At 47.0% G+C, this 27997-nt stretch overlaps 2 protein-coding genes across 3 annotated transcripts; both read right to left on the reverse strand.

Annotated features, from left to right (window-relative positions):
* Positions 1-11613: 11613 nt before the first annotated feature.
* On the reverse strand, positions 11614-21711 carry LOC120694764 (DDT domain-containing protein PTM-like). 2 transcript variants are annotated; one of them, XR_005683649.1, is made up of 10 exons: positions 20563-21711; positions 19875-20474; positions 18197-19256; positions 17823-18108; positions 17611-17735; positions 17072-17541; positions 16033-16061; positions 15141-15767; positions 12437-13826; positions 11614-11985 (listed from the first exon to the last, which is right to left on the reverse strand). XR_005683649.1 is itself a non-coding variant. In XM_039978023.1 (9 exons), the coding sequence occupies exons 1-9, from the start codon at positions 21477-21479 to the stop codon at positions 12832-12834; spliced, it is 5109 nt and encodes a 1702-aa protein (XP_039833957.1). In that variant the 3' UTR covers positions 12433-12831. The 2 variants fall into 2 exon arrangements, 1 of the variants encoding a protein (XP_039833957.1); XM_039978023.1 differs by lacking the exon at positions 11614-11985 and having other exon boundaries at positions 12433-13826; positions 20563-21479.
* Positions 21712-23683: 1972 nt separating this feature from the next.
* On the reverse strand, positions 23684-27942 carry LOC120694766 (E3 ubiquitin-protein ligase AIRP2-like). Its single transcript, XM_039978024.1, has 5 exons — positions 27557-27942; positions 26172-26322; positions 26010-26076; positions 25678-25912; positions 23684-24261 (listed from the first exon to the last, which is right to left on the reverse strand). The coding sequence occupies exons 1-5, from the start codon at positions 27619-27621 to the stop codon at positions 24051-24053; spliced, it is 729 nt and encodes a 242-aa protein (XP_039833958.1). The 5' UTR covers positions 27622-27942; the 3' UTR covers positions 23684-24050.
* Positions 27943-27997: the final 55 nt, after the last annotated feature.

Raw genomic sequence — 27997 nt, forward strand, 5'->3', positions numbered from 1 at the left:
ATCAGGGGCGGCGGCGGTGGTGACGAGGAAGGGAGCGCAAGGAGGAAGAAGATTAGAGTTGAAGATCCAATGGATGATATAGTTTGTATGAATCTAAACAGTGGAAGATGGAGAAGAAAAAATCTTTCGGAAGATATATAGGATTCCTGAGCATCTTTATGTACCTTGGTTGTTGGGCTCCCCTGGCCCGAGCCCACGTTGTTGGGCTCAGAAGCCACACGGGGAGCTTAGTGGGTTGGGTCAAATACGGTCTGTCATTGGAGGTTTATTTGTTCTGCCCTACTTTTTTTTCTACGATTTTCGTGCAATAATGACCTGCGGATCTTTGGCATCCACCGTGAACGAATCTCTGCCATAGAGCACGAGAAGATTTTGACTCCGAATAACCGACTTGACACCCACCAGCTGGGCAATGTGTCATGCTTAAGCTGGCTTGCGGGGACACGCGGCCTCACGCGCTTTCCTGGCCGGGCCTAGGTGGTTGGTCCAAATACGGCCCATCATAGAAAGTTTGTTGTGCCCTTCATTTTTTTTTTGCACGATTTTCGCGCAATAATGAGCCACATAGTAACACACCAAGGATAAGTGCATTGAGTCAATTCCTGGGCTTGATTATATCTGGTGTGTTTCTTATATGGATTTAAATTTCTTAGGCACTGTTTATAAAGTTCAGGAAAAATAGCTAAAATCGTCCCTAGGGCTCGGGTCAATTTAACTTTCAATTTAGTCTCTGAACTATCCTAACCGGTCCAACTCCATCCTTATATCCGACGTAGCACGCACGTAGGCTCCTCCAGTTACCGCCTAGTCAACTTGTGATGTGAAACATCCTCTTTACACTCCATTCATAGAGAAGGTTTAACACAGACAGCTTTCAACCTGCATCGAGCCAGACCGCTTCCCTTGCCAGATCACTGCCCGACCCAGGGAGCGCACGTAAGCGCCCCCCCCCCCCTCGCCACCCCATTCCTACCAGTTTGTCGCCTCCTCCCAGCCAGCTCGGGTTACGCACCCCCTCGCTGCCAGCTCGGGTCGTGCACCCCCTCCCTGCTAGCGAGGCAGCCGCGGCTACAATTGTGTTTCACACCTCCGCAATGCTGGGGAAGGAGAATGGTGTGGCTGCGGATGGTGAGCAGCCTAACCAGGGAGGGGGTGACGAGGGGCAGCGATCTGCGCTAATTTGGAGGGGCAGCAACCTATCAGGGGTGTGAGCAGCTTCATATAGACTGGCAGCTGCCTATGTAAAACCGTTTCTATGTAATGGAGAGTAAAAGAGGTATTTCACACCCGGCCGGGCAGCGACTGCAGTTACCTATGTGGCGTGCCACGTCAGATTTAAGAATGAAGTTGGATCGGTTAGGATTGTTCAGGGACGACTACATTAGAAGTTTTCATAGTTCAGGTTGTGAAATACCCACGAACTGACAGCATATATTGTTTCCTTGTTTTGTGACGTTAGCATTACACAATTGTCCTCCATTATACTCCCTCCCTCGGTTCCCTACTAAAATAAACTTACCACTGCATCCACAACGAACCTCATGTTTCATGGCGGCTATGGGGTACCAAAGATCCTGGAGGATACCAGTGGTCCACGAGCCGGGTCGGATGGTTTCGCTACCATGTGTTGCTCGTGCGATGACATACAGAACCATTGTACACCTTTCCTTTGGTGCTCTTCTCCTTTTCTTTCACTAAGGGCACCAGCAGTGTTACTCGAAAGCGAACCAAACTCTGACGTGGAGGTTCGTTGAACGAACCAAAACACTGCAGCGACCGAACCGACGGAGGCAGACAGAAAAAGCAAACCAGGTTTGGAGTCCAAACCATGGCGAATAAAAAATTGAACGAGTCCCTCTCCTCTCCTGCATACGAGAACGAGAGAAGCCAACAACACTGCTTTTAATGCAACCTTGGCCCCCATGTATCGATGCTCGCACTAGAGAAGCGAACCATGACCCAAATCGATTTGTGTCAGGCCTCAGTTCGCAGCTGACACTGAAGCTGCCCTAAGCGGATCAGAGCTATACAATGTTCGCCCGCTTCGACTCGAACTCCTATTGCATCTCACTCCCATCAACATGACCCACCGACGACACACTGCGTACATGCATTTCCGTGTCTCCCTCTCTCTACTTCTCTCCTTCCTACTCTCGGGGCTTCGCAGCCGGATGATACGCAAGCACGCGACTTTTGTAATTTCGGTTGTTGGTGATAGCTACCTATTTATAAGGTACTATTAGTAGGATGGAGTCGCTCAAAGTAACCGAGTGAATTCAGTTCTCACCCACCATACCAGGACGGGCGAACGGCCACCGATATGATGCCTGATCTTAATTATCCAAATGCCTGATCCAAAAAATCGGATCCACGCTAACTTTAAGATTTACGGCTACACATAGCTAATGAAAATCATCTTGGTTTTTTTTGGTTGCCTGGACATCCAATTAATCCGTCCCCTTGGTCGGAGACGCACAAGAGAACGTCGTTGCTTCCACGTTCCTCCGGATCGTGGGATGGAGGCTAACGCTGTTCGGTGCTGCACCGAACTCCGACGAACCTCTACCTTCACCTACGGCTCCCTCCGAGGCCGGGATTTCCAAGACCGTTGAGCTACCGCCTTCGATCAATCGGTACGGTGGACGCGCACCGCTCGTGGCTGATCACCTCAGGTCTCGTCCCGGGACAGCACTGCCTGCTTCCTCTTCCTCGACGGAAGCTACCAGATTCACAGTAGTGCATCCCATTCCAATCCGACCAACATCAGCCCCGTTCACATCTTTCTTGCCCATCTCCTCCTCTCTTATTCTTGTCTTATTGGTAGTGTATACATGGACAACTTTTCCCAATGACAGGCACATTGAGAAGGAGAAGCTAATAAGCTAGCTATTTGCCTGTTATTTGTACTTATAGGTTTGGGGTCAAGACTTTCGAGTTGGAAGAATGCAATCTGACAAGACAGCTCTAATAATCATAGGGCTGGACCACAAATAGAAAAACACGTTCATCAGCTTCCTCCAAGCCAGCTGTGACACATCTTCGCATGAAAGTCAGCAGACATGCCAGGGGTACCACTGAGTTTATCGAGCATGCACTCAACGTCGACCCCAAAGTTACGCTAAGGAAGCAACGCTTACACAGATTTCGTCTAGGACCAGAGAAACACCATCAAAGTAGAGCTTGACAAACTACTCACGGCAGGATTCATATGAAAGAGGTGTTTCATCCAAAGTGGTTGGCCAACCCCGTCATGGTTAAGACGAACAACCACAACGAGTGGAGGATCATGATGTGTGCTACTTGATCTGCTTCTTTGATTGTTACAGAACCCCTTCGTCTTAGCGCCTGGCAGGTACACAGTGTAGGAGCGAGCTATCATGATGAAAGAGGATCATGGTAGCTAGATACGTTGATGATGGAAGCTTGCCAGAACTGAGAAAGTCTGCAAGAACTCGGACATATAGAGAGCTAGAGCTGCATGCAGGAGATAAACGACCAGAGGTACCCATTCCGATTCACAATGCATCCCATTCCGATTCAATCAACATCAGCCCCGTCCACGTCTTCTTGCTGCTCTCCTCTTCTCTCATCCTAGCTGCCCCTCTCCTCTCTCTCTCTCTCTCTCTCTCATCTTATTGGCAGTGTATACATGGATGAGTTTTCCCAATTTCACGCGCCTTAAGAGGGAGAAGCTAATGAGATGGCTATTTATAATAGTAGGTAGTGGGTGTAGCTCCTAGCTACACGGAATGACTGGCCTGCACCCGCCAGCCTGAGCCAAGCCGGTTGGTCTCTGCGAGTGCCTATATTGAGTTCAGAACTTCAGACATGCTCTTTCATTTCCTTTTCCATTACAGTTCATTCTTATTCTTCGCATCAGTTTGTGAATGTGATTCCATATGTGCAGCGAGCAGCGTCATATACATACCATAACTAACAATATTTGTCAGCAACCAACACATGATGGGGTGCAATTAACTGTTTATATTAACAAATCAGCAGAATTACATGATAGATGGCTTGCAGGAAGAAAAAGAAATGATCAATGACCCTCTAGTTTGTTGCAGAGATCTCACATCTTTGGGTTTGGCTTCAGCGTCCCCAAAATAAGAGTCAGCGCGCTCTCACCGCTCGTCGTTGCCAGCGAAATAAAACGTTGCCAGCGAGATCACGAAGGGGGGCGGCGCAAGAGCATGGAGCAAGCCAGCATGGCTCAGGCCCGGCGTTGCGGCACACTTGGAAACCTCGCCAGGCACCAACGTGGCGAAGCGGCAGATCCGATGGAGTCATGGAGCCCTGGCCGGCGCGCGCGGCAGCCATGCCGGCTTCCTTGGGTGGAACTGGAACAGAACGTCGTCGCCGGTGCGCTCAGCCTTGGCGGGCACCGTTTCGCCCTCGTTCAGAGTTCCTGCGGCACGGGTTTGTCACTCAGCCGTCCACCTCGGTGCCGTCGTCGGCGACGTCAAGGCCGGCCACGGCGCGCCACTGCCGTCGCGCCCGTATCGGGTAGCGACGCGCCTCTGCGTAATCGAGCCGCAACACAACGGCTCGTCCTAATCGGCTATCCTCGCTGAATCTCGACTGTTGCTTAAGGATCGAACGGCTATCAGTTACCCAGGGGACAGTAAATGAAATACCGTCCACCCCGGACAGTAAACGAAATGCCAACCGCCCAACATGGTCGCGGCGCCTCGGTGATGGGCGTGCGGCCACGGCTAGCTCGCCGGTGGGCCGGAAGTGAAAGTGATTGGGTGCTCTAGTTTAAAAAGAGGAGGGGTGAATTAGGCTATCTAAAACTTTAATTTATAGCTCCAACTATTTTGCACAAAAACTTAAACTAAATCAATATATCTAGATGTGCAACTATGATTCTTCTAGTGTGAAATCCTCCTCTAAAAAAAGTTTTGCAACCTATAGCCAATTCTAACAAGATACTACACTAAGAGAGTAAAGGCACACAAATTGCAATATGAAATACGGAAGCTTAAAGATGAGGAATGAGAGGAAGCAAACTCTCGACACGAGGATTTATCCCGTGGTTCGGATTGCCACACAGACGCCCCTACATCCACGTTGTTGAAGCATTCACGAAGTGTATCGCTTTCTGGCAATTAAGTCTCTTCCGTAAACACAATCACAGTCATCTTGATCTCGCTTTCCACTAAAAGAGCTTGCTCACGAAGGAGGGGTCTCCGTCCCCCGCACAATGTTCTCGACGCCGCTCCACACCAAGCCGGAGGTTGACGTGCCGGCGAGCGACCAATGCTCCAAGGGGCCGGCGCACCGAGATACAATGGTTGGTTCACTCAAGAACCGTAGCACAAGGATCTCAACCTTGCTTACTCACTCATTCAAGAGCTAATCTAGCACTCACACTCACAAAGCTAGTGCTAAACCTAAAAATTTGATCAATATGCATTTGGGTTGGCTTGGAGGTGTTCTTCAATGTGTATGAGGTCTCCCTGGTCTCCAGCAACAACAAAATGGCCGGAGTGAGGCGTATATATAGGTCACCAAGTCTTGGAGCCGTTGCTCCAACAGATAGCTGAAATCAGCAAACCATCAGTTGAACCGATGTCTCTGCATGGGGTAGCGTCGGTTCAACCGGTCACTCACAGCATCTGAACTAGCCGTTGGACTTCCTGACTCGCCTGCAGATCCATCGGTTTAACCGATGATTGGGTGTCAGTTAAACCGGTGACACTTGATCTTCATATAGCCGTTGCATTTTTCTCTTCTTGCTGACGTCATTACACCGATGCACCATCGATTCAACCGGTGCTGAAGACTTGACTCCTGAGCGCTTGACATCGTCTCTGGACAATAGTATATTGAATGCACCGATACTTATCTTTGACCCGTCGGTTAAACCGGTGCTACTGAGTTTTCCTCACTTGGCTCAGTATGCATGATCAAATGCACTGAAACAAGGGCGCTAGTGTATCCGGCAACCATCGGATGCACCGATGGTGGGGCATCGGTTTAACCGATGCAGCTGAATCTGCATCTTTTCGTCCAATTCATCGCGGCAATCATTTGAATTCTTGAAATATATTCTATCTCTGGATTTTCACTATACTTTGGCACTTCTACAATTGATTGGACTTATCATCTTGATGATGGATTGGTCATGGCGTCTCGACGATAGATTGAACATTGCGTCTTGACGATAAATTAGACGTGTTGATTTATATTCATGGGACCTAAAAACTCCTACAAATGTAATCTCATAAATTTGTTTGTTTTATTGATTATGTTGACTCCGATCTCGACCGCGATCCGAATAGCACCTCCGCGACCCAAGCCACCTAGACACCTCTTCAACCTGGGTCACATTGGTTGGTCGGTCTAGGACGGCGAGCGAATCGTTGCGGAGGAGGAAGGAGGCCGTGGCGTCGGCGGAGCTGGGGGCCGGGTCCAGAGCTGTGGTCTGTTGGACGCAGCGCGCGGCAGCAATGCCTTCCGTTCCAAGCCCACAATTCACATCCACAACAATTGATCTAGCGCCTCTCTCCCTCAGCGCCTCCTGCTTGCACGAATAATTTGTTTGAAAGCGCTCAAGCTAAAACCTCGCGTGTCCACCTGACAGCATTGTTCGACCATGTCACAGGCTAGTAAGCATGAATGCCGCAAGTAATTTTGCACAGACCAGTAGAACAAAAATTATACTGACGAAGCAACATCAGTGCAGCTCTTGGATATTTCATCAACTACCAGAATTTTGCAATTGTGGAATAACTGAATAACCACGAGTTTCGTTTGGAATCAGCTCTGCGTCATATTTTCCTTTGAATCATTGCGGGGCAGGAAGACCGGCATGGCTCAGGCGCGGCGTCACAGTGTACTTGGAAAACCATGCCGAGCGCCAACGTGATGAAGCGGCAGATCCATGGAGCTCCGGCGCGCGCGGCAGCCATAGCCATGCCTGCTCCTTGATCAGAGTTCATTCAGCTCGCCGGCAGCCCGGCACCATCTCACGCCCAGATCGAGCATGCAGAGCAGGGCAGACCTGCAAGTGTGTGTTACGGCGGCGCGGGTTCGGCGGTCAGCCGTCTATCTCGGCGATGTCGGCGGCGACTCCAGGCCGGCCACGGCGCACCGCTTCCATCGCGTCCGTGTCTGGTAGCAGCGACGACGACGACGCCTGCGTAATCGAGCCATCGGAGCCGACAGCCGAGAGAGCGCGAGCCGCGACTGGATGGCTCGTTCCTGTTGAGTAAGAGAATCTCGACCGTTGAGTACAGAACCAACGGCTGTCAAGTACCAGGGTGGACGCTAAGCTACAACGTCCGCATCCGCCCTCCCTGGTACGCCGGCCATGGCTTCCTGGCGGTGGGCAGGGAGGCGACGAGGGAACCCAAGAACGGAATCCGATCGAGGTGGCCGGGACCATGGCGGCGGCGCCGCCGACACCAACCGCCCCGCACCGTGCGAGCCGTGGGGTCCGCGCGCGTTAGGCCAGGCATGACGACCGCCGGCAGAGCAGCACCATGGTTGCTGTTGCTCCGAGCTGCCAATCAGAAAACCGGATCGAAGGGCGGCGTGCCGGAGGCTGCAGAAGGTCTGCGTGGAAGATGGAGGCCGCGGGCGGGCGGCGGTCTCCGCGGCAGGACACGATCATGCCCAGCCCTCGACGGCGAGCAAGGCGTTCCCGCTGGTTGGCAACTAAGCAGCGACCATGCTGTCCCGGTGTATCCCCTTGGCCCAGGCCAGTTGCACGCAGAAGCAGCAGAGGGCGCATGACCATATGAGCAATTGGGCATCCCCGCGCGACAGCCGGCCGGCCGGCCTGCCTGAGCGCATGGCGCACCGCGGCGAGGCTTGCAGTACTTGCCGGCTTTCCCATGGCGATCGAATGGAACTCTCACGACGGCTGAGATGAACGGGACTCGGTCGGAACCACACGAGAACGTAGCCAGCCGGATCTCGATTGGCGGCGCAGCAAGGTCGGCCGGACCCCGGCCGCCGGCCGGGTGCGGCGTCGCACTTCGGAATCGCGCGACCACAGCGGCGCGGTCGGGCAATCGAGGGCGTCGTCCGCTGAATCTCGACCGTTGCGTTAGGATCGAACGGCCCTCAGGCACCCAGGGGTGGACGGTAAATGAAATACCGTCCACCCCCGGACGGTAAACGAATCGCGGCGACTCGGCGATCGGCGTGCGGCGGCCACCGCTAGACAACCGGTGAGCCGGGAGGCGACGCGGGGAAGACATGGCGAGGATCCGAGGTCCCTGGAACGCCGTCTTCGGCGGCACCGACAGCAGGCACCCCATGCCGTGCGAGCAGTGTCGCTCCCGTGCGGCGTCGCGCGCGCAGATCGTTGCAGAGGAAGAAGGAGGTCGCGGCGTCGGCGGAGCCAGGGTCTAGAGCTGTGGTCTGTTGGACGCAGCGGCAGCAGTGCCTTCAGTTCCAAGTCCACACAATTCCAGATCCACCAATTGCTCTAGCGTCGCTCAGCACCTCAAGCTAGAGCTGTGGTCTATTGAAAGCACTCAAGCCAGTAAGCATTGACGGCATTGTTCGACCATGTCACCAGCTAGTAAGCATGAATGGTTCATGTAATTTTGCACCAAACAGAAGGATGGAAATTATACTGAAGAAGCAGCATCAGTGCAGAATTTTGTAATTGTAGAATAATCCAGGAGTTTCGTCAGGAATCCGCTTTGCGTGAACCATATTTCCCCTCTGCGAACCAAAGACTGAAATATAAGTTGAAGTGTGGTCAATTGTTTCTCTGTAAAAGATAGGGAAATTTATGTTTGCCTTTTGGGCCATTGTAACTGACAGGCCTGAACTAGGTGTTAGACATTTATATGCCTGGTTGCAGAAGTACTGCTATATATGTAGTGTAGTACTTAAACTATTATTGGTATTTAACTCAGATAACTGAAGCATCTTTTTAGAGGAAAAAAATAAGTGAAGCATCTTGTGGTAGCTGAAACAATTATTTCATACTGCCTATAATATAAAATGGCGGGCTAGATCGATGGCGAACATTGCAAACCAAACAAAGCGAATGCAGACCTCATCCTTCAGAGACTCAAGGGCAGGCACCGGCATGAAGGGCGACGCGAAGGCAGTCGGTGTGGCGGCGCTGGTGGTTGTGCAGCTGATGATCATGGCAGCTCCGGCTGGCCGCACGACGACCGTTCTGATCGAGCTTGTCAGAACGCACCAAATGCAACGTGACCTGAGCTGAGCACGCTCGCTCCACCAACGCGGCCACAGTTGACTTGTTTTTTTTTAGGGTCACGGGGGTAGCGTCCCCACCTGAATCATTTCATTTCGATTGCGGCCCCTAACGGCCCGCATGATAATCAAGGTTTTACACCATTTGTCTAGCATAAAGCGAATTGTGGCACAACCACATAACAACAACACGTCCTAGCTCAATGACTCAACCGTGGCAAACCACGAACAACAACCTAGCTAAACTAGGTCTAAGCCAACACCAAGCCCAAGCATAAGGACCAATTTGTGGCATAACCACGAATAGAAAAACACTGCACCCCAGCATAAGGGTGGAATTATGGCACAACAACTAAAAGCAACAACACGGAAGTTGGGAAGCCAGGGTAGTCGCTTGTGCCGTCTTCCGACGATGAACAGAGTTCGCTGCAAGTCTAGTCGTCTCGAGATGCCGGTGCTACAAGCGCCGCCCTTCGACGCAGCATCACGCCGCACTGACAGTCACCGTGGTGCGCTGCAAGCAACCAGGCCGGCAATGATGAGACAACCCCCGGCCGCCGCCCAACCGCCGCCGGAAGTCGAGTTGGGTCTCAAGAGACGACGCCTCCAAGGAGGGAACGACGCCAGTGGCGCCGCCGTCGCTCGTCCAGACATGGACAGGGTTTTCACCCAGAGAATTCCGTGCAGTAGGGATAGAACTCAAGATGATGCCCCCAACGGGGGAACGACGTCCTAGGACGCCGCCGCCATCGGCACCAGCAAGGTCGCCGGCAATGGCTTTCACCAAACATCCCACTGCACATACTTAGCCCCGGCATGCAACCAGCTTCCAGAGGTTCCACGGATCGGTCTTCCCCACAGCCATCGCCTCAATCGCCATCCCCGGCGACCCAAGCGCGGAGGCCATGTCCTCCATCAGCTGCACGACAGACACAGCTTGGCCAGCCGGCGGGAAGCTCGGCCATCCAAAGAAAGCGGAGGCAACCAGGCCGGCCGAGCAGGAGGCTGTGGAGGGCCGCCGCCCAGCCAGCACCCCACGCTGCCCTCCAGACGCCGAATCCACTGCCCCGAGCCGCCGCCGCACCTCCATGCCCGGCGCCGGCGCCGGCACGCGTCGGTGGTGAGAGAGGCTGGGAGCCCTCGTCCACCGCCGCGCTGCACGCCAGCCCGCGGCCGCACCTCGCGAACCGCCCCGCAGCAGCCGCCGTCGACCACAAGGACGAAGGGCGAGGGAGGTCGCGGACCTGTAGATCCGGTCCCTGGGGCATCGGATCCGGTCCCCAGGACGCAGGATCCGCCGCCCCCAGCCCGGCGCCGGTGCGACGCTGCTGGTCTGGCAGCCATGCCATGCCGGCTTCCTTGGGTGGAACGGAGCGTCGCCGCCCCATGCCTGATGGCGGGCACCGTTTCGCCCTCGTTCAGAGTTCCCGAGGCACAGGTTCGGCGCGGTCATCCATCTACATCGGAACCACTGGAGTATTGGCAGGCTCCCATGGCGCCGACTCCCAGAACAGAACCACTGGAGTGGAGGCGACTCTCGCTCTAAACATCCTCCGCCACAGCTGAGAGGGACGGAATTCGATCGGAACCATGCGAGAACGTAGCCAGCCGGATGTCGATCGGCGGCGCAGGAAGGCCGGCCGGACCCCGGGTGGGCGCGGCGTCGCACTTTGGAAACATGCGATCTGAGGAAGAAAGCCAACGACAAATATAGAATTGCTCGGGCAAATAGATGGGTGATGTGTGCGTGCACTCCACCGTGCTTGTGTTCCCTGCAGGTTCACTTTCACGACTGGAGCTTCTGGGTGGTGTCATCCTCCACGAATTCCTGTTGCATCTCACTCCCAGGATCACCACCCAACTGCACCCCACGTTGACAGACGAATGACATGATACGCACACACCTTTTGCTCCTTTGTTTCTCAATTGTTGGTGAATAAAGACTGGCTTTCAGTTCTTCACCCACCAGACCGGCCACCAATCATGTCCTCGATTGTCCAAAATCCAATAAAAACAAGAAAAGAACTAGCTTTCTCTTCCTCCCTCTCCCATCTACCTATACTCAGCTCGCTCGGCCCAGCCGTGCACACAGGCTACTAGCTTGCACGCGCCCGCCGAGCATTTCCAACGAAACTGACGTGCGAGGGGCACGTCAGGGCCACGAGGTTTCTACCTGTATGAAATCAGGAGAATTTTTTTGTAGGGCTGCATCAACTACAACTGGCAGATAATCCACCATTTCAACATAGCCTCTACCCACAGCACAAATACTCCGGCAACAGAAGACAAGAGTAAGAAACTACAAAAATATCATGAGGTGTTTCATAGAACCTGGAGGATTTTCACAGAATTGGACATCAACAAGCTCTAGTAGCTACACCGCAATCGAAAACCAGAGACGCAATCGAACAAAAGAACAAGCAATATAGAAAAGAATCGATCATAATCTAACAGTTGGATATACATCTACCAGTATTGTTAGCTTCTACGTCATTGAAGCAGAATGCAATCAGATGAGCAAAACAGCATTGTACAAACCGATGTCAGGCCAGAATTAACCCTGTAATTGAAAAGGCTACTGCAAACCTATACAAAATCTAATTAACCCTGTGGAGATGAATCCCCTTGCAGCATGTACAAATAACAATTGCGACGGACTGTTAGAAGCAATTTGAAACAATGAATCATCAGGTTGGGGTGTTGATCTGGTGCAGTATCTAAGGGTGCAGAAAAGAAATCATGGGGAGAGGGAATGCCTCCTCATGCTTGGCGATGGCAGTGACTGCTATCTCCTTCCTGTTTAGATGGTGAATAAACAAGATGGATGAGTGTCAACTGAAAATAATATAATTGATTGCATGTGGTGGTATACTGGGGAATAAACTGTGGTTTTGTGAATTTGGCAACTTGGTACCATATGGAATTACTATAGACCAACAAATATGTTGATAACAGAAAATCAGCATAACATGTTACAGGTTTGCAACTTGCAGTGCTGATCATTAGTGACTTGTTCTGTATACAAGAAGGTGGGACAAGCTTAGCACATTTTCTTTTGAGAGGGGGGGGGGGGGGAGGGGCTATGACAATCTAAATCAACATGCGCTGTCAAATGCAATGTGTGACCTCAAATTCAGACATAGCAATAAAGGATTATCCATTTCAAATATTTGCCTTAAACCATCATTACAGAGGCATCATATGAACAAGTCACTAAGGATATATGTAAAGAAAAATTGAGACTCACCTTGAACATCAATATATAACAGGCCAACATAATACCAGCCACTTGTGCTTGGAGATATCCAAATTATTGCATGACCTTGAGCAACATGACTCCAAATTCTCACTGGTAATGTGAAGCATAGGAAGGAAATGGTACCTAACTATTCCCTATGTCAGCCCTATCGAGAATGCTATAGCTTAACCTCAAGAGGTCAATTATTCTAATGCTTGGCTAGTCCAGTCAGAATATTCCCAAAGGGAATCCTAAAATATCATTTTCCTTGTAGATTACTGCTATGAGGCAATTTGAGTTGACAGCCAACAGAATTTTCAACCAGAGGAGCAGCAAACAATAAACTGTAGAGCTAAGGGTACTCAAGCTGAGGGTGAAAGGTTACTTCGACTGTCCACAGTACACTATAAAGTCACCACCACCTGAAGGCCAATCTCATGCTCAGCAGGAACAGTCTTCTCAGAATCATCCTTGGATTGCAAAGCAAGAGATTCCTTGACTGAACCAGTTCCAGGTGTAACGGCCAATGCCTCTTTGCCAGATATCCTTATGTTGTTGAAGTGTTCAGCTAGAAAGTCACCTGAATCTTTTTGGCTTCTATTATTGTCCAGCCCTTTTGAAATGTTTTTATTATCACCCTCTTCTGGACAGTTATGATTATTAAGCTCTTCCAAATTGTTATGACTGTCAAGCTTCAGGTTATTAAACCCATCAAGTTCCAAAGGGCATTGTGTTTCCACAGTAGCAAAGTTACTACTTGCAGTACCATCAAGCTCCTCTTGACTTTTATGGTCATCAAGCCCTTTCCAATTGTAATGTTCATCTAGTTTTTTCAGACAATTATGATTCTTAACCTCTTTGTCAGTCCTGCAGCTGTCAAGATCTTTCAGGTTGATGTGATTGTTGAGCTCTCTCTCAGAGGCAGGACTGCCAAGCATTTTCAATTCATTATGGCCATCTAGCTCTTTCAAACTTTTATTAGCATCCAATTCTTTCTCAGTGGTATGTGTGTAAATCTCTTTCAGATTGCTATGATCATTCAGCTCTTCTTGACAATTATTATAACTGAGCTCTTTCTCGGTAATATGACCGTTGGGCCTTTTCTCAATGTCAACCTCTTTCAGATTGCTATTATCATGAAGATCTTTCTGACTACCAAGAGCACAAAGACCATTTGGACAATTGGGGACCTCTTCCTCTACAAAGTTGTCTATGCTATGTTCTTTGTCCTCCACAAACTTGATACCATGATCCTTATCTGACTGACCTTTCAGAATTGTTAGAGTCTGTGCATATGGACAGACAGGTAGACTTCTCAGGCGGCATCTATGGCACTTGAAACCAATGAGATTGTTCACATTCTCAATGGTGACAGAGTATATATCCCCATGAAACCAATCTGAAAGGAAAAGCAAATGCAGTAAGGATTATAGGATGGAAAAATGGAAAGCTTCCCAAGACACGAAGCACGACAAAGTAAAATCATACAGATCCAACATATAAAATGCACAACAAGTACTTGATGACTAGTGCTCCTATGTTCAACCAAGTGAAAGTCACAAATTTCAACTACTCTACAAATAATATATTTTGCAGTTGGTTTGAATTAATCTGTAGGACATAAGAGCACTACAGTACTTGCCTTGCTGAGTCGTGAGGAAGGATGCTCCTTTGCATAGGCAACACAAACAAACAGAAATACTTAAAGTAGCTTAGAAGAACAGAAAATTAATACCTCCGTTCTTTTTTTTTGTCATTTAGCTATTGAAAAGTTCTCTACTTTTTGACATAATAGGGCTTGAGGACGCGCATCTAGTCCATTTAAAGCTTGCTGCATTTTCCGATGATCAATTTAATTACTCATTGTTCATAACAGGTGGTTGCCGAAACAAGCTAACTCAATGAAGCACTCCCTGCGTTTCGCAATACTTGGCACTTATGACCAAAGCACGCATATTTAGGGAATCATTTCTTGAGTTGGGTTGGACAATTAACCTTGTAACAGCTGCCCAAACTAACTAGTGTTGCCAGATGAAAAATGTTTTCCTCCATTCTCAGCATATGAGCTATCTCATTGGTGCAAATGTTATCACCAATTTTGCTTTTCCTCTAAAAAGACTGCAACGGTTTTCTTTTCAAGCTTTGCGACGCTATGAAGGAACATCTGATACTTAGCATGGGATGTTCTGGATACTTTGTAATAGCTGCCTAAACTAGCTGCTGGTGCCAGCTGAAAAAAATGTTCTCTTTCGTTCTCTAGATATGCGCAAGAACACATGCCATCTCATCGGCGTCAATGTTACCGCGGCTTTTGTGTTTTTCCACTAAAAAGATTGCAATGCTTTTCTTTTCAAGCTTTGGAATACTGCTGATTAGTGCAGTGGCACAACCACACCTCTTGATTTATCACAAGGGCAAAATTGGAAAATGATGCATTGGGAACACATAATACCAAAAATGAGAGAAGGAAAACTTGGTAAAAGTGCTAATATCCGTGCCCGAGGCTAAAATGACAAAAAAATGAATGCAGGGGGTAATAGTTAAATAGTTTCATAGAGGATGAAAACCTAAATTGATAGGTACCTACCTACTATCCACACTATGTGAACACAAAACACAAAATAAAGAAGATTGTTCTAGCTCATAAAAGCTAACTGGCATGAAGTTGTTCCAAGATCACGAAGATACGCCATGCAAGTAAAGCCCAGCTTACCTTCACATTGTTCACAAGCAATATAAATATCCTCTTCACTGTAGCATTTCTCACACAAACAGCATACTGGGCTGACTTCAGACATTTCAGCATCTTCCAATGGAAAAACTACTCTTTCTTTCCTAAAACTTCTTGCCCTTTCATCATGTGGATTTTGTGTCCATCGAAGGCCATTCGACCAGTATGAATACTGCAAAGCAGTCCGCTTCCTCTTGCGGCAGCTGGTACCATGCTCGGATACATTTGTGTTGCCTTTCATGTACTTGTCATACAATCGTTTTGATATACGTTTTACTGGTTCATTTTTGGGCACATTTGATGGTTCACTCTCACATGTCTTTGGCAATTCATTCTTTGACGGAGCAAGTGGGTTCTTCCTTGGCCGACCACGCTTACCCTTTTTGCCAATTTTCTTGTATTTGAGAACTATCTGATTTCTCCTAGTCACAATCTTGCGTGATTGCTTCTTTTGTTTCTTTTGCTTCTTTTTAGGAGATGGCTTCTTTGGTGCAGCCTTTTTCTGAGGAGACTTCACCTTTAAGACCTTTTCAGCTAAGCACTTGTTGCAAACATAAACAGTATCTGCAGCACCCCTAGGAACCTTGAAATGTTTTCTATGGAAGAGAGCTGCATCGAATAACATAAAAGTAAATAAGTGACAGACATTGAAATAACTCTCAAGAAAACTTCAAGCATCAACTACCAAAGTAAAAGGAAAACTTAACAGTTAATGATTGTTCAGCTAGTGCAACATTAATGATCAATAGAAAATTTTCTTTATCCAATGGCAGACATAGGACACCTCAGAAAGTACATATAAAAATATGAGATTGAGGATAATAATTATGGTTATGCAAAACAGCAAAGGATGTCTACGCGCAACAAGGCATACCTGCACAATACTGGCAGTTCACAGCTTCACTGTTGAAAAGAGAGAGAAAGAGTTAGATTAACAAGTCAAAAGAATTTACCACGATACAAAAGCAAATAACAAATATGTTGCCACACTTGAACACAATGCCAGATTTTATTGGCCAAACAAATAGCTGCAAGAGTCAGAATTCCCATACATGGTTCATATATATACCATAACAGATCTGATGCGCCCCTGAAAATTCGTGTCATAGTTCCGTTTGGAAACAAAGCGTGTGTTATTTTGTCATCCTTCTTAGTTGTTACTCTACTGCTGTCTTAGAACCTTTCTGTGCGCAGAGGTGCTGTGCTTTTGCTCGTGTGTGTGTCGCTCAGTTACTTTGAACTCTAAATTCTGACTATTTTGGTCCTGTTGCAATGCATATGGGCTGGGTCGCCCCTAGAACTCTTATAAAAATATATACCAATACACCATAACGAGTTTTCCAGAGTAATTAGCTCCCTAAATGACTTGTCAAGAAATAGCACCATTAGTTAGATTGGTAATTGTGCACCTAGATTGTTTAGAAAACAACAATGATATCTAACACAGCACATCCAATCATGTAAGAATTTTATTAACATGCTGATAAACACTGCTACAAAGAATAAGTATAATGATTGTATCTGAAAGCAATAAATAACTGAAAACACCCATAGCTGATCAGAGTATACAAGGCATAAGAATAAAAAAGTTTAAAATGTCAATGTACTAGGGCCCTAATCTGCATATCAGTTATCTAACATGTACTGCAGTCTAACAACGAATATGAAACCTTATCAATAGCACACCACTCACATGCACTGTAGCAAGTAGCAACAGATTGGCACAAGAGAATCATGAATTTCAAGAAAATCACAATTTGTATGTAATGGACAATCTTTATCTAGTTTGTTTCAACTGAATTGAACATTTACAATTGCTACTAACAATTGATGGGGTGAGTATAGTGTGGTTGAAAAAACAAATAAAAGAAACTATTAAAAGAGAGAAGAAAAAATAAGCATCCTTGACATACCTTGCAGCCACTTCTTTGTTACAATGACCACAAAGCCCGGGGGAACTCTTTTCTGCTCTTTCAAAGAGGTAAGCAAACCCAGTCTTTTTTGGCATTTTGGGTTTGGAGTCACGCATCTTCTTAGTCTTAGGAAGTTCATCAGTTTCTTTCTTTTTCAGTAAGCGAGCGAACGCTTTGGCTTCATATGCCTTCAACAGATTCAGAGGGACATGGCCTTCATTTAACCAGTACCTGTTCCTCTCGCTAGAGGGCTCCTCAAATTTAGTTCCATGTTTAGAAATAACAGGAGGAATGTTCTCTCTCTTTCCAAAATCAAGTAGATATTCAATATTTGTTCCTTCTATGCGTTTTCTGCGAATTATAACTTTCTTAAAAAGCCTTGCTATTTTCTGTGTTTCCTTGGTCATGAGGCTAGAAGGGAGAGTGCCCAGTATCTCAGTCCACTTGATATTCCATTCAAGCTCTTTAATCTGCAGGTACACAAAATAAAACAACTCAGTGACCATTTTACTGATTGCTTTTCAACAAAAAGCTATTACCTGCAAAATGAGCTGGGCCACATTTTCTGCCATTTCCACAGCAGCTCGCCAAGCTATGTATTTGAACCTCCGGACAAATTGTGAACCATCGGTGTATAAAATCGTTGGAATTTTCCTACGTCCCGCTGAAGCATACCAGGTCAAAAAGGTTTAGTGCAAATACAGTAGTAGAGAAGGAATATCTGAAAATTGACAGAAGATTATTCATAAACCTTGCCGAGCAGCTTTGTGGACCAGTGACTGAGGCAACCTCTTCCAATGAAACACTTGACGAGATAATTTTCCACCCCTCCACCAATAAACACCAACATCACGAGAGTCAACTTTAAGTTCACCATTAGAAGATGGCTTTCTCCCAGGCTTTCTAGCACTTCCATGACTTAGAGATTTATTAGATGAACGGACAAGTATATGAGCTGCAGAACCAACCACTTCAACAGAGTCTGCTGGTTTCTCCCATTCCACAGAAATGGCAACACGTCGCAGACTGGACTCTAACTGCAAAGTATGAGCAGAGAAGCATGCATCATTATAGGGTATTCAGATTTGGGGAAAACAGAGGAATAAAGCAGATGGCAAGTTATACCATTAGAAGAGGCTGCTTAAGTGATGATACATCTGTAGCCTTGAGAACTGCCTTACGCCAATAAATGCTATATTGTGGATTTTGCCAAGGGCCAGTCAGCAAACCATTCAACCTTTCTTCAATTGACAAAATGCTGCGCATAGCAAGGACGATATGACTTTCCATATTTTTTACTTCTCCAAGACCAAAAGTATGTGGCTTATGACCTTCCATACATTTAACATCAGTTACTCTAAAAATGCAGTCAACGCCGCCACTGATTTGGCATGAGTTGCACCATCCACATTTTTCTTTAAGCAGTTCGACAGAAAGCTTTTGATCAGTTAGCGCAAAAATGTTAGCGTATTTTTTACATATTGTTCTCAGATGGAAGGAGAGTGCATCCTGAACAGGTTTCTTCCCTTCCTTGTTTTCAGACAGCTTGTGTTTTAGCTCTTCAGCAGCTGAAGCTGCTATTTGACCAAAGCTGTAATAGTTTATGTACCTAACAAGATCTGAAAGGAGATGCCAATCACTTTGTTTTTTCTTAGGTGACGAATCTTTCTGATTCTCTAAAGATAAATCATTAGCATCTGAATAAACAATGTCTTCCTGGGAACTGCAGTTATTAATCTTAGCACTTGAGGATCTATTTTGAGGTATTTGATTTGAATCACCTTCAGCAGCATTTCCACTTCGAGACATAAGTGCAGATCTAAATGTGATGCTCTTGAGTGACAAATCTTGATCCAATTGATCAGAATTTGAGGTACAAGCTTTTCCAGAGTCCAATTGTTCAAAAGACTTGTCCTGCTCTACCATAAATTGGTCATGTTCACTATGTTGCTTCAATCGTGATGAATGTCTGCAGTTTGTCTCAGCATCAGATGTACTGCATTCCCTGCTACTCTGGTACCGACCGTTAAGGTTGGGTGACTCAATTGCAGTACCGTAAAATGAAGATATTGCATTAACAATTGATCTGTATGAAAGATGACATGTGTTCAACAATGTAACAACGGAATGAAGATCGACCTGACCATAATAATGACATGGAGGGTCACCCTCACATGAGTCAATCCTGCAAGTTCAGAAGATGCTTTGTTTATTAATGCAGCAAGAAGTAACTACCCAATACATACAGGATTGATCAGAGCATAAGCATGTCTCACTTACTAAATCAGGGTATCACAAATTTCCTTGTTTTATTCCAGAGAATCTTAATACAATATAGCTTTCCTTCTTTTAGCAAAAGTGCTAGTCTATAGCACATAAATCGTATTTTTAATGTCGTAGCATACAACATCAAGGTATGCTCTACCTAGCATGACGAAAGTCAAACCATTGCTAATTCCACAAATGTATTACTAGGCTCACATGTCACCAGCAGCTAGTATAGAAAGAATCATATGATTGTTGCAGACTTGCAGCTTACATTTTCAATGGACAGGTGCCACCCAGAAGAAACAAGACAAATAGAACATCCTAGGTAGTAGGTAAAGCTCAGAGACAAGAGAAAAATGCAAAAGGCCTAAAGCTTATATCATTGTTCCTATATCCTAAGGTGACTTCATATCTGAAGAGCAGAGCACTAGAGCAATGTAATCGTCACACATATTTTGAATGGTACATGAGGGCAATATAGCAGAGGGATACATGTAAGATGTAACACCAGAGGAAGGGATCGATGACAACTTACACCAAAAGATAGCCGCAAGTGCCGAAGTATAGTCGGCCATGTGGATCGATTCCAAGAACCTCTGCTCCTCTCATAGGACTTGCCATATTTCTTGATCCATCATTCTTCTGCATTACACATTCAGGACAATACCAATCACCTTCAGGCAATAGATCTTCCACCACCCCGACACATTTTGAATGAAAGGCAGCTGGACAGCCATCGCAGCACAACAAATTACCATCCATGCCACAAAGATAGCACTCATCGCTGTTACCGTCATCCATTTCATCAGAGCCTTCTGGAGAATGGGAAGAATCCGCTGCACCCTTGGCAGAAGAGCCCCTCTTTTTTCTTCTTAAACCAGTGCTTCTGAAGCCCTCATCGTTTCCATCCAACTCTGACATCCTTGAACGTATAGCCCCAATCTCCAGCACATCATCAGAGAGTGAACGCAGGAGCTCAAGTTTCACCACTGCAGGCTGCCTATAGTACTCTGTACTCAACAGCTTTAAGTCTGTAAGCTTCATACCATACCTCAATTCTGTACCCCTGGTTAGCAAGTATTCAGCAAGATAGATTGGCCAAGTTGCTAGGTCTAACAGCTCCCAGTTAAGATTCCTACACAGACAATAGCGGTTAACTTGAGAAACATGTTTTTCATCACGTAAAGCTCTCTAAGCTTAGGATCCAGAGAATGGCATTTTACCTAATGCAGTGTACTGCCGATGGGTCTCCTTCATTGGCGAAATCTTCCAGCTGGCTCTTGAGAGCTCGCAACAGAGCAAAATGCACCCAGTCAATCAAAGGATTGACATACGTGCAATGCAGCGCAGCCACAAATGTGTCCAGTGGAAACGGGCTCAGGAACAGTTGCCTGCTAAATGACCTTAAGCAAGAGTACACTTGAAAGACATCGAGGACGGGGAGGCCGCCCAAATCCAAACCCTGCGATGGCGGTGGCAGGTCCGGCTTCGGTGGCAGGTCCGTCTTCGGTGGCGTAGCGGCATCCTCCAAATCCCTGGAGACAGACCTATAGCGTCCACTTCCATTTCCACGAGGACGCTTCCTCCCAGACTGCTGTGGCGTGGAAGCAGCGGCCGCCTCGGCCTCGGCGGCCTCCGCAGCGGCCGCCACAGCCGCCGCGGCCTCCATCTCGGCCGCCCGCTCGGCCGCCTTCGCCTGGCGCGCGCTCCGCCGCAGCGGCCTGGACGACGACACGGGGGGCCCTGGACTGACCCTCCTCTTCTTCTCCGCCACCCCGCTCGCCTCCGCCGGCGTCGCGGGCCCGACTTCCCCATCCTCCAACGACCCGCCGCCAGCGGGGACCGCCAGCACGACGGCGTCCCCCGTGACGGCCGGGGGCGGGGACTCCTCGTCCCCGCGCCGGCGCTTCTTCGGGCGCCTCCCCGCGGCGTCCCGCGGCGGCGTCCGCTGCAGCGCCTCCGGCATCGCGGGGCCGACGAGTATCTCGGCCATCTCGTCGGCGTCGACCTCCTCCGAGTCGCCGTCCTCGTAGAGCACGCGGAAGTAGCCCGCGTCGGCGTCGTAGGACTCGACAACGCCGGCGTAGGTCCCGAACCCCGGGAACGCCTTCCTCACGGCCCTCCCCACCAGCGCCTCCATCCCGCCCGCCCGCCCGCCCCCCGCGCGGAATTCCTAGGGTTTGGGGCGCGGGGAGGCCAGCGCGGCGGCGGATCGGGCGCGGCGGCCGCGGCACGGGCGGGATCGGCGGGCGATTAGGGCTCTCGGGTGCCGGGAATTTTGGGCTCGCTGGCGTCCGTAGGGGAAGGCGAAGGTGGGGAAGAGGAAGGGGGAGGAGAAGCCGAGAGCGTGTTATATCTATCTCTCGCTCGGGGTTTCAGAGCTGCGAGTCCTTTCGATTCGCTAGTAGACTACTGCTAGACTCTCCCTTGCGGGGAAATGGAATGGGACGAGACGAGATGGATGGGTTTGTGGGAGGGAAAATGTTTGGCTCCACCCTGACACGGGTAGTGCCGTCGTTTGATTTGAAATGGAAATGTAGAAGGAGCGCGAGTCCACCGGGCAGTAGCCAGACAGAATTTTGCGCCCGTTTAGTTACCAAAAATTTTCAACTTCACTTTGAACACATGTATGAAACACTAAAAGTAATTAAATAACAAAACTAATTACACAGTTTGGATGTACACGACGAGGCGAATCTTTTGAGCCTAATTAGTGTATGATTAGGCATAAGTGCTACAGTAACCCACATGTGCTAATGATGCGGTCAAAGGCCTCAAAAGATTCGTATCGCGGTTTCCAAGTGAGTTCTGAAATTAATTTTTTTAATTAGTGTTCGAAAAGCCCTCCCAACATCTAGTCAAACATTGATGTGGCACCCAAAAATTTTTCTGTTTGGGAACTAAACGCCCCCTTTGCTATTCTGGTGCCGTGGCCAAAGGTTTAGGGGCTGTTCGGCTGATCTTGGCACGCCTTGTCTCGGCTTATCTCGACTTATTTCCTCTCACATAATACTATTCATTCTACCAGCCGAACACTATTCATTCTACCAGCCGAACAGCCTCTTACTCCTTTACGCGCGCTCTGTTGCCTACAACTACAACAGTGGTGTTGCTCAACACTTTTGCCCTGGCCTGGGTCAATAGCGCTGCTAACAAACTTCTCCTCTCGTACCAATTAAATACAAGGAAATGCTAAATATGTCTCATATATTGTTCTCTTTTTTTAAAAAAAAAGTATGTAGAGTTTATAAACATGGTCTTTCGTGGAGGTGGTTCTTGGTTAGTGGTAGCCTCATCAACTTCTCCATGACACCCTCATCTTCTATAGTGAAGGACTTTTTCAGTTACGTCATTATCTTAGGTAAGGAATTATCGGGCTTATTTTTTTTGCAATTGCCTATAGGCATTCCTTTACAAATGTTCAAGATTGGAACTTTTCCTTAATCTTTTACGAAGTTATCAGGCTTATGTAAAATCCAACAAGAGCGTGGGTGGCAGCCTCAAGACAAGGAGGTCCAGATAAAGATGTTAGAAATGAATAAAACCGTTGTGTAACGGACGAGATCAAGGTGGATCGAAGGAAAAGTTGTTCATAAGGGATGTTTAAATCTTTTGAGTCAGGTTGAGTACGGAACGGCTCTAATAGTGTTTTTGTACTGCCTCCTCCTATGCTAAATAATTCATGTTTCCAAAATTTGGCATTTTTTTGAATTTCTTAAAATTTATTTTAGCTTGCTTTACTTGATGATGGAACATTAGGCTGAAGAATTCGGTGCCTGCGAGGTGAATAGGATCGACATGGACTCAAGATCACCACGATACCGAACACGGTCCGCTAGGTTGATCTTTGTTAGGTATTGGTCCGTGCAGTAAGTCAAGTAGCCGTTGCAAATTAGAAAGCAGCAGGGGCGATGGCGTTCTGTCCGCTCCCGCCACCTCTCAGTTTCCCCGCCAAGGGCAAGCTCTGTTCATACTTGCGGCGCCGTGCCGACATGCTCTCATTTTGGAAGCTCCTATAAAAAATTAAAAGGACATACTGCCTTGTTTGGAGAAAAAGATCGCGATTCAACAATTCATGTCAATAGAGTTGCGCGCGAACGATTGTAGGACATCCGGCAGTCCAAGCCTCGAAGTTCGGACCTTAGTTTGATCTGACTGCTATAACACGGCCTGGTTTCCCAGCCAAGTTCAGAGTTCGACTACCATTAACATGTCCAATGAGCCAATCGTGCCATTTCTCGAAGAAATAGCCCATGAATCTGACAGAAATGTATTTCAAGAGAATAATCTTACATAAACTACTCTGAAGGCCGGCCTTGGACTGACCGCTGAAACAACACAATGCAATCGCAGGATAATAACCACCACTTTTCCGCAATTGACAGCTGCATACATCTATCCAATCATGAACAAGAAACACGCACCAGAATAGCCATCAGATAAACGCAAACGCCCATATGAACACCACCGTTTGCTTGCCATAACCATGATATCCCACTGACGTAGGGTCAGGTTGTCCTAAACCCCTATAACTCAGCACACCACACAGGATTATAGAACGAGTTCTACTTACATATGTACCTATATAAATTAGCCTCCTCAGCATCCAGTGAGCGGCTGCGAGCCTCTTAAAAAAGCACACAGCACCAGACGCCCAGGGCTCAGCTCTAGACGTAGCACACCCATAAACAATTGGCTGATGAGCCCAGCGTCACTTCACATGGGAGTCGTAGACGTCAAAGACAGATTCTGGGATGACAGTGGGCAACTTGTCTATGTACATGAAGAGTCGCCTCAGGTTCTCTCTTCGGACCGTCGCCATGTCGACGATGTCCCTGTTATCCGTGTATATCCATAGGTCAGCAGAGTTTACCCTCTTGAGGCTGTCGCGGCAGAACGGACAGGACTGGGATCTTGACCTCCTGCAGCAATATCATAACAGGCTTAGACCAACACATATTGTACAGTCGAAGAAAGATGAAATTCACTGAAAGAATCTGAAAGTTATAATTGTAGGCTAGATTGTGATGGTCAGATTGCCACTAACACACCACATACTAGTTCTGCGTTGACACGTTACTAGCACGCACAAAGAATGGCAATTGTCCTTATTTGGCTTGATGTAACATTACAGGCCTATTTGGTTACTTACTATATTTGTCACACCTAAATTTAGTCTAAAGAAATCAATGGGAGAATCAGAAAGATATAGAACTTTGTCAGTTAGATAGTGATTATCAGATTGACTTCTATACAGAAATATTAGCACACACAAACACACAAAAAGAATGATCATTGCCCTTATTTGGCTTCATGGGATATTTCCAACAAAAGAACACTTTCAGCAGGCATAAAGATGAATGCTGATTCTTCAAGCATCAGGGAACAAAAAATTATCTTTTCTATCCAATTATTAATATTATAAGCTGATAGCCAGGTCTCGAGCCCCAGGTAAATTACTAAATTCACCCAAAAAAAAAGAGAGGGCCTTTTGACCTTCACAAAAATTTATTTAGGTTTTGTCATGTTTCTAAATAATGGAAAACCTACACCCAAACAAAAGCAGGATATGACATGGCATGTTCTAACTTGCAAGAACACAAGCTGAGTGGATATCTCACAGAAAACGCACTAAATAAACTGCTCTCTATCTACCTTATGGCTGCCTTGCGCTTTGTCAATACCAGTATTGTCATTTTATTTCTTGCAATCTACATTAGGGGATTATTATTGTATGATGAAAAGAATTGACAAAAAAAAGTAGGGATGAAGTGAACAATAAGGTTTCTAGTTCTTCCTCAAAACTCTACATCTGAGCCACTAAACATCATCAAAGAGCAAGAATGGCAGCTGATATTAATTGGCTGTAAAAAAAATCTGCAGCAAGGTTTTTCCACTACAGTTTGTTGTTGTTGCCCAGCTGATCTCATGTGAACATAAAACAACAGAAGCTTATGGAACACAGCAGCATAAGAATGACAGCAGCTGGCAAAGCAAAGTTGCAGTTGGGGTCACGACTTAGAACTAAGAGTTCGTAAGGGTCAACGATCCTGTAATATAGTAGGGAGCTCAGGGCAAGCAAGAAATGACCCTGTAACTATCTACCAAGTAGCCGGATAATAAAAAAGGCAATTCTTTTCAGTTTGGTACTAATAAATTGATATATTGATGACACATTCAGCTTATATACATATGTATCTTAGCACTATTGCAATACAAAAGTAATTATTTCACATAATGAAGGCATGTGATTTCATTGAACAGGCAAAAACACCTCACAAGAACAGAATAACTAAAATATTCCAAAATACTTCAGAAATGGGAGTGCAAATGTGTACCAGTCACGATAGCATTTAATGCACATTGCATGGCTACAAGTTGGAAGAACAACTTTGGTGTTTATCTCCATACATATGCCACATTCCTCCTCTATATTATCATCAATCTCTGATATGACCATTTTCGGATCCTCATCTCGTTTTTTATACCTCTCTACACATATTGCTTTCTGTTTCTTATCCTCTACTTCATTGATTCCTTCATGTAGTTGCATCAAAGAAGGAAATATGACAGCTGCCAAAACCAACAAGACCTAATGAACAAGCAATTAAAGATAATAACGGCGCAGAGCACATGTTGTTCAAAAGATTCTGAAAGATATGCACTATACCATAGAATTCCCTGATGCTTGCTTTTCTTTCATGAGTAGACATGGTGGTTGTTCCATCAGCATAAACCTGCACATTTAATATATTTTTTAATGCTAACCTAAGTGCTAACTCGCCATAAAAATGGACAGAAACTTGGTTCTATGACAGAAGTGTTGGCCAACCTTATAAATTAGAATCCTCAACAGCCCAAGTGCACCAGCAAGGCTGCAATCTGTCCACTGCACAAGAAAAAGGAAAAAATGGGCAGCAGGGCAATATGCCATCCTCATTTGAAGGGTGGCACCATCATATTCCCTCCGAAATTCAGATGCACTGCATTTTTTACAAACAAAATTATTAGCAATGAATCATCTGGAAGGTACGAAAGTCATGGCTAAACCTAAATCATAAATCATGACTTGCCAGACCAACTCATACACATAGGGTGGCAAACAAACCACGAACCATAGTTCAATTCACGATTAAATATTTTCCCTTATGGTATCTTGTGAACAACAAATTCCATCACAAATCCCAAAGAACTTCAGAAAATAATGATGGTGATAGTGAAGAGCCACTCCATTTCCACTCAAGTGGAAGTGCATGGCACATCAACAAGGAATTTCATGATGGCAATTCCCAATGCTATAAGATAGTTCTTCGAGGCCTAAAAACAAATTGGCCAACCAGCAGAACCCCATCACACACCAGCAAGAGGAATTCCATGATGGCAACTCGAAAATGCTATAGCTGTGCATCACTGATAAAGGAGATTTGGCCAAAAAGTAGCAGATTTGCTGACATTTTTCAGCGAACAGAAAACTCAAGCCATTCACGCATTACTAATAATACCCCAACTATAACTAAAGTGGTATATGTACATAGCATCAAAGTCGAAGCAATAGACCAAAGGGGAATCTCATTCTAGGTGTCACAATCAAGAACGTATCTTATCTAATATACCTATTATGATAGGGACCAATGAACCAAGGTGACTAGCTGCATCCCACCACATAGTCTAACTGCTAACCCATCCCACTCAAGATCTCAATTAACACATCAATTTTGCTCTTAAAAATTAACACAGCAGCTTTTTTAATAACACTGCAATAAGTGGTAAGATACTAGTACCAACACGCTCAGTGTCCTACCTCAAAACAATTGGGTCTGTGTTTAGTTGTAAAAAGGATGCGAAAAGTATTTGCGAAAAGTATTGTAGCACTTTTCGTTTGTATGTGGTAAATATTGTCCTAACATAGGTTAACTAGGCTCAAAAGATTCGTCTCGCAACGTACATCAAAATTATGCAATTAGTTTTTTTTATTTACCTACATTTAGTACTTTATGCACGGGTCATTTGCTATATTTAATGTTTCGATGTGATGGAAAGTTTGGAGGAGTTGGGGAACTAAACACAGCCTGAGAACAGCCGAACAGGAACATGTCAAAAAAAAAACAGGAACATGTCAAACGATATTAATTGATGACCTCTCAGCTGGAGCTGAGCAGCGATCCGGGAATAGCATACGACAAGAAAGGGGAGGCATGAGGTGAGCTCACTACTCACAGCGAGTTGGCGTGCTGGATGTCGGCCTCGAGCACCTTGAGCGAGTCCCTGAACGACCTGCCCATGAAGACCGCCTCCGGGAACGGAAAGCACACCAACTCCACCGCCGCGCCGCCGCGACCATCCAAATCCCGACCTCCTCCCCTGCTCTCGCCGCCCAAAGCCTCCCCCAAACCCTAGCGCCTACGCTCCTCCCGATCCGCGCGTCGGAGCGCCCCCAGAAATCCCAATCGCTCTCCACGGGCTCGCGCGGCTGAAGTGGCAGTAGTTAGCGGCGAGGCCATTTAAAGCTCACGCCCTCTCGCTTTCATTCCCGTCGGGTGCCTTGCGTGCACGGGAGGGAGCGCGGGGGAGCTCAACAGTGACAGCAGAGCCCCACTGACGCGTGGGGGCTGGTCGCGCGGACCCACCCGTCGGTGAGGTTCGGCAGGGTGGCGATAG

The sequence above is a fragment of the Panicum virgatum genome, chromosome 2K, assembly GCF_016808335.1.
Source record: "Panicum virgatum strain AP13 chromosome 2K, P.virgatum_v5, whole genome shotgun sequence".
In the NCBI taxonomy this organism is placed as follows: Eukaryota; Viridiplantae; Streptophyta; class Magnoliopsida; order Poales; family Poaceae; genus Panicum; species Panicum virgatum.

Coding starts and splice junctions, on each gene's coding strand:
- LOC120694764 (XM_039978023.1), bottom strand. CDS start 21,479: ATGGAGGCGCTGGTGGGGAGGGCCGTGAGGAAGGCGTTCCCGGGGTTC. Junction 19,257..19,874: donor ACTTGCGGCTATCTTTTGGT/GTAAGTTGTCAT, acceptor CTGAACTTGCAG/GATTGACTCATGTGAGGGTG. Junction 13,827..15,140: donor TGCTTGTGAACAATGTGAAG/GTAAGCTGGGCT, acceptor TTTTCCTTTCAG/ATTGGTTTCATGGGGATATA.
- LOC120694766 (XM_039978024.1), bottom strand. CDS start 27,621: ATGGGCAGGTCGTTCAGGGACTCGCTCAAGGTGCTCGAGGCCGACATC. Junction 26,323..27,556: donor ATCCAGCACGCCAACTCGCT/GTGAGTAGTGAG, acceptor TAAAAAATGCAG/TGCATCTGAATTTCGGAGGG. Junction 24,262..25,677: donor ATTAAATGCTATCGTGACTG/GTACACATTTGC, acceptor ATATTGCTGCAG/GAGGTCAAGATCCCAGTCCT.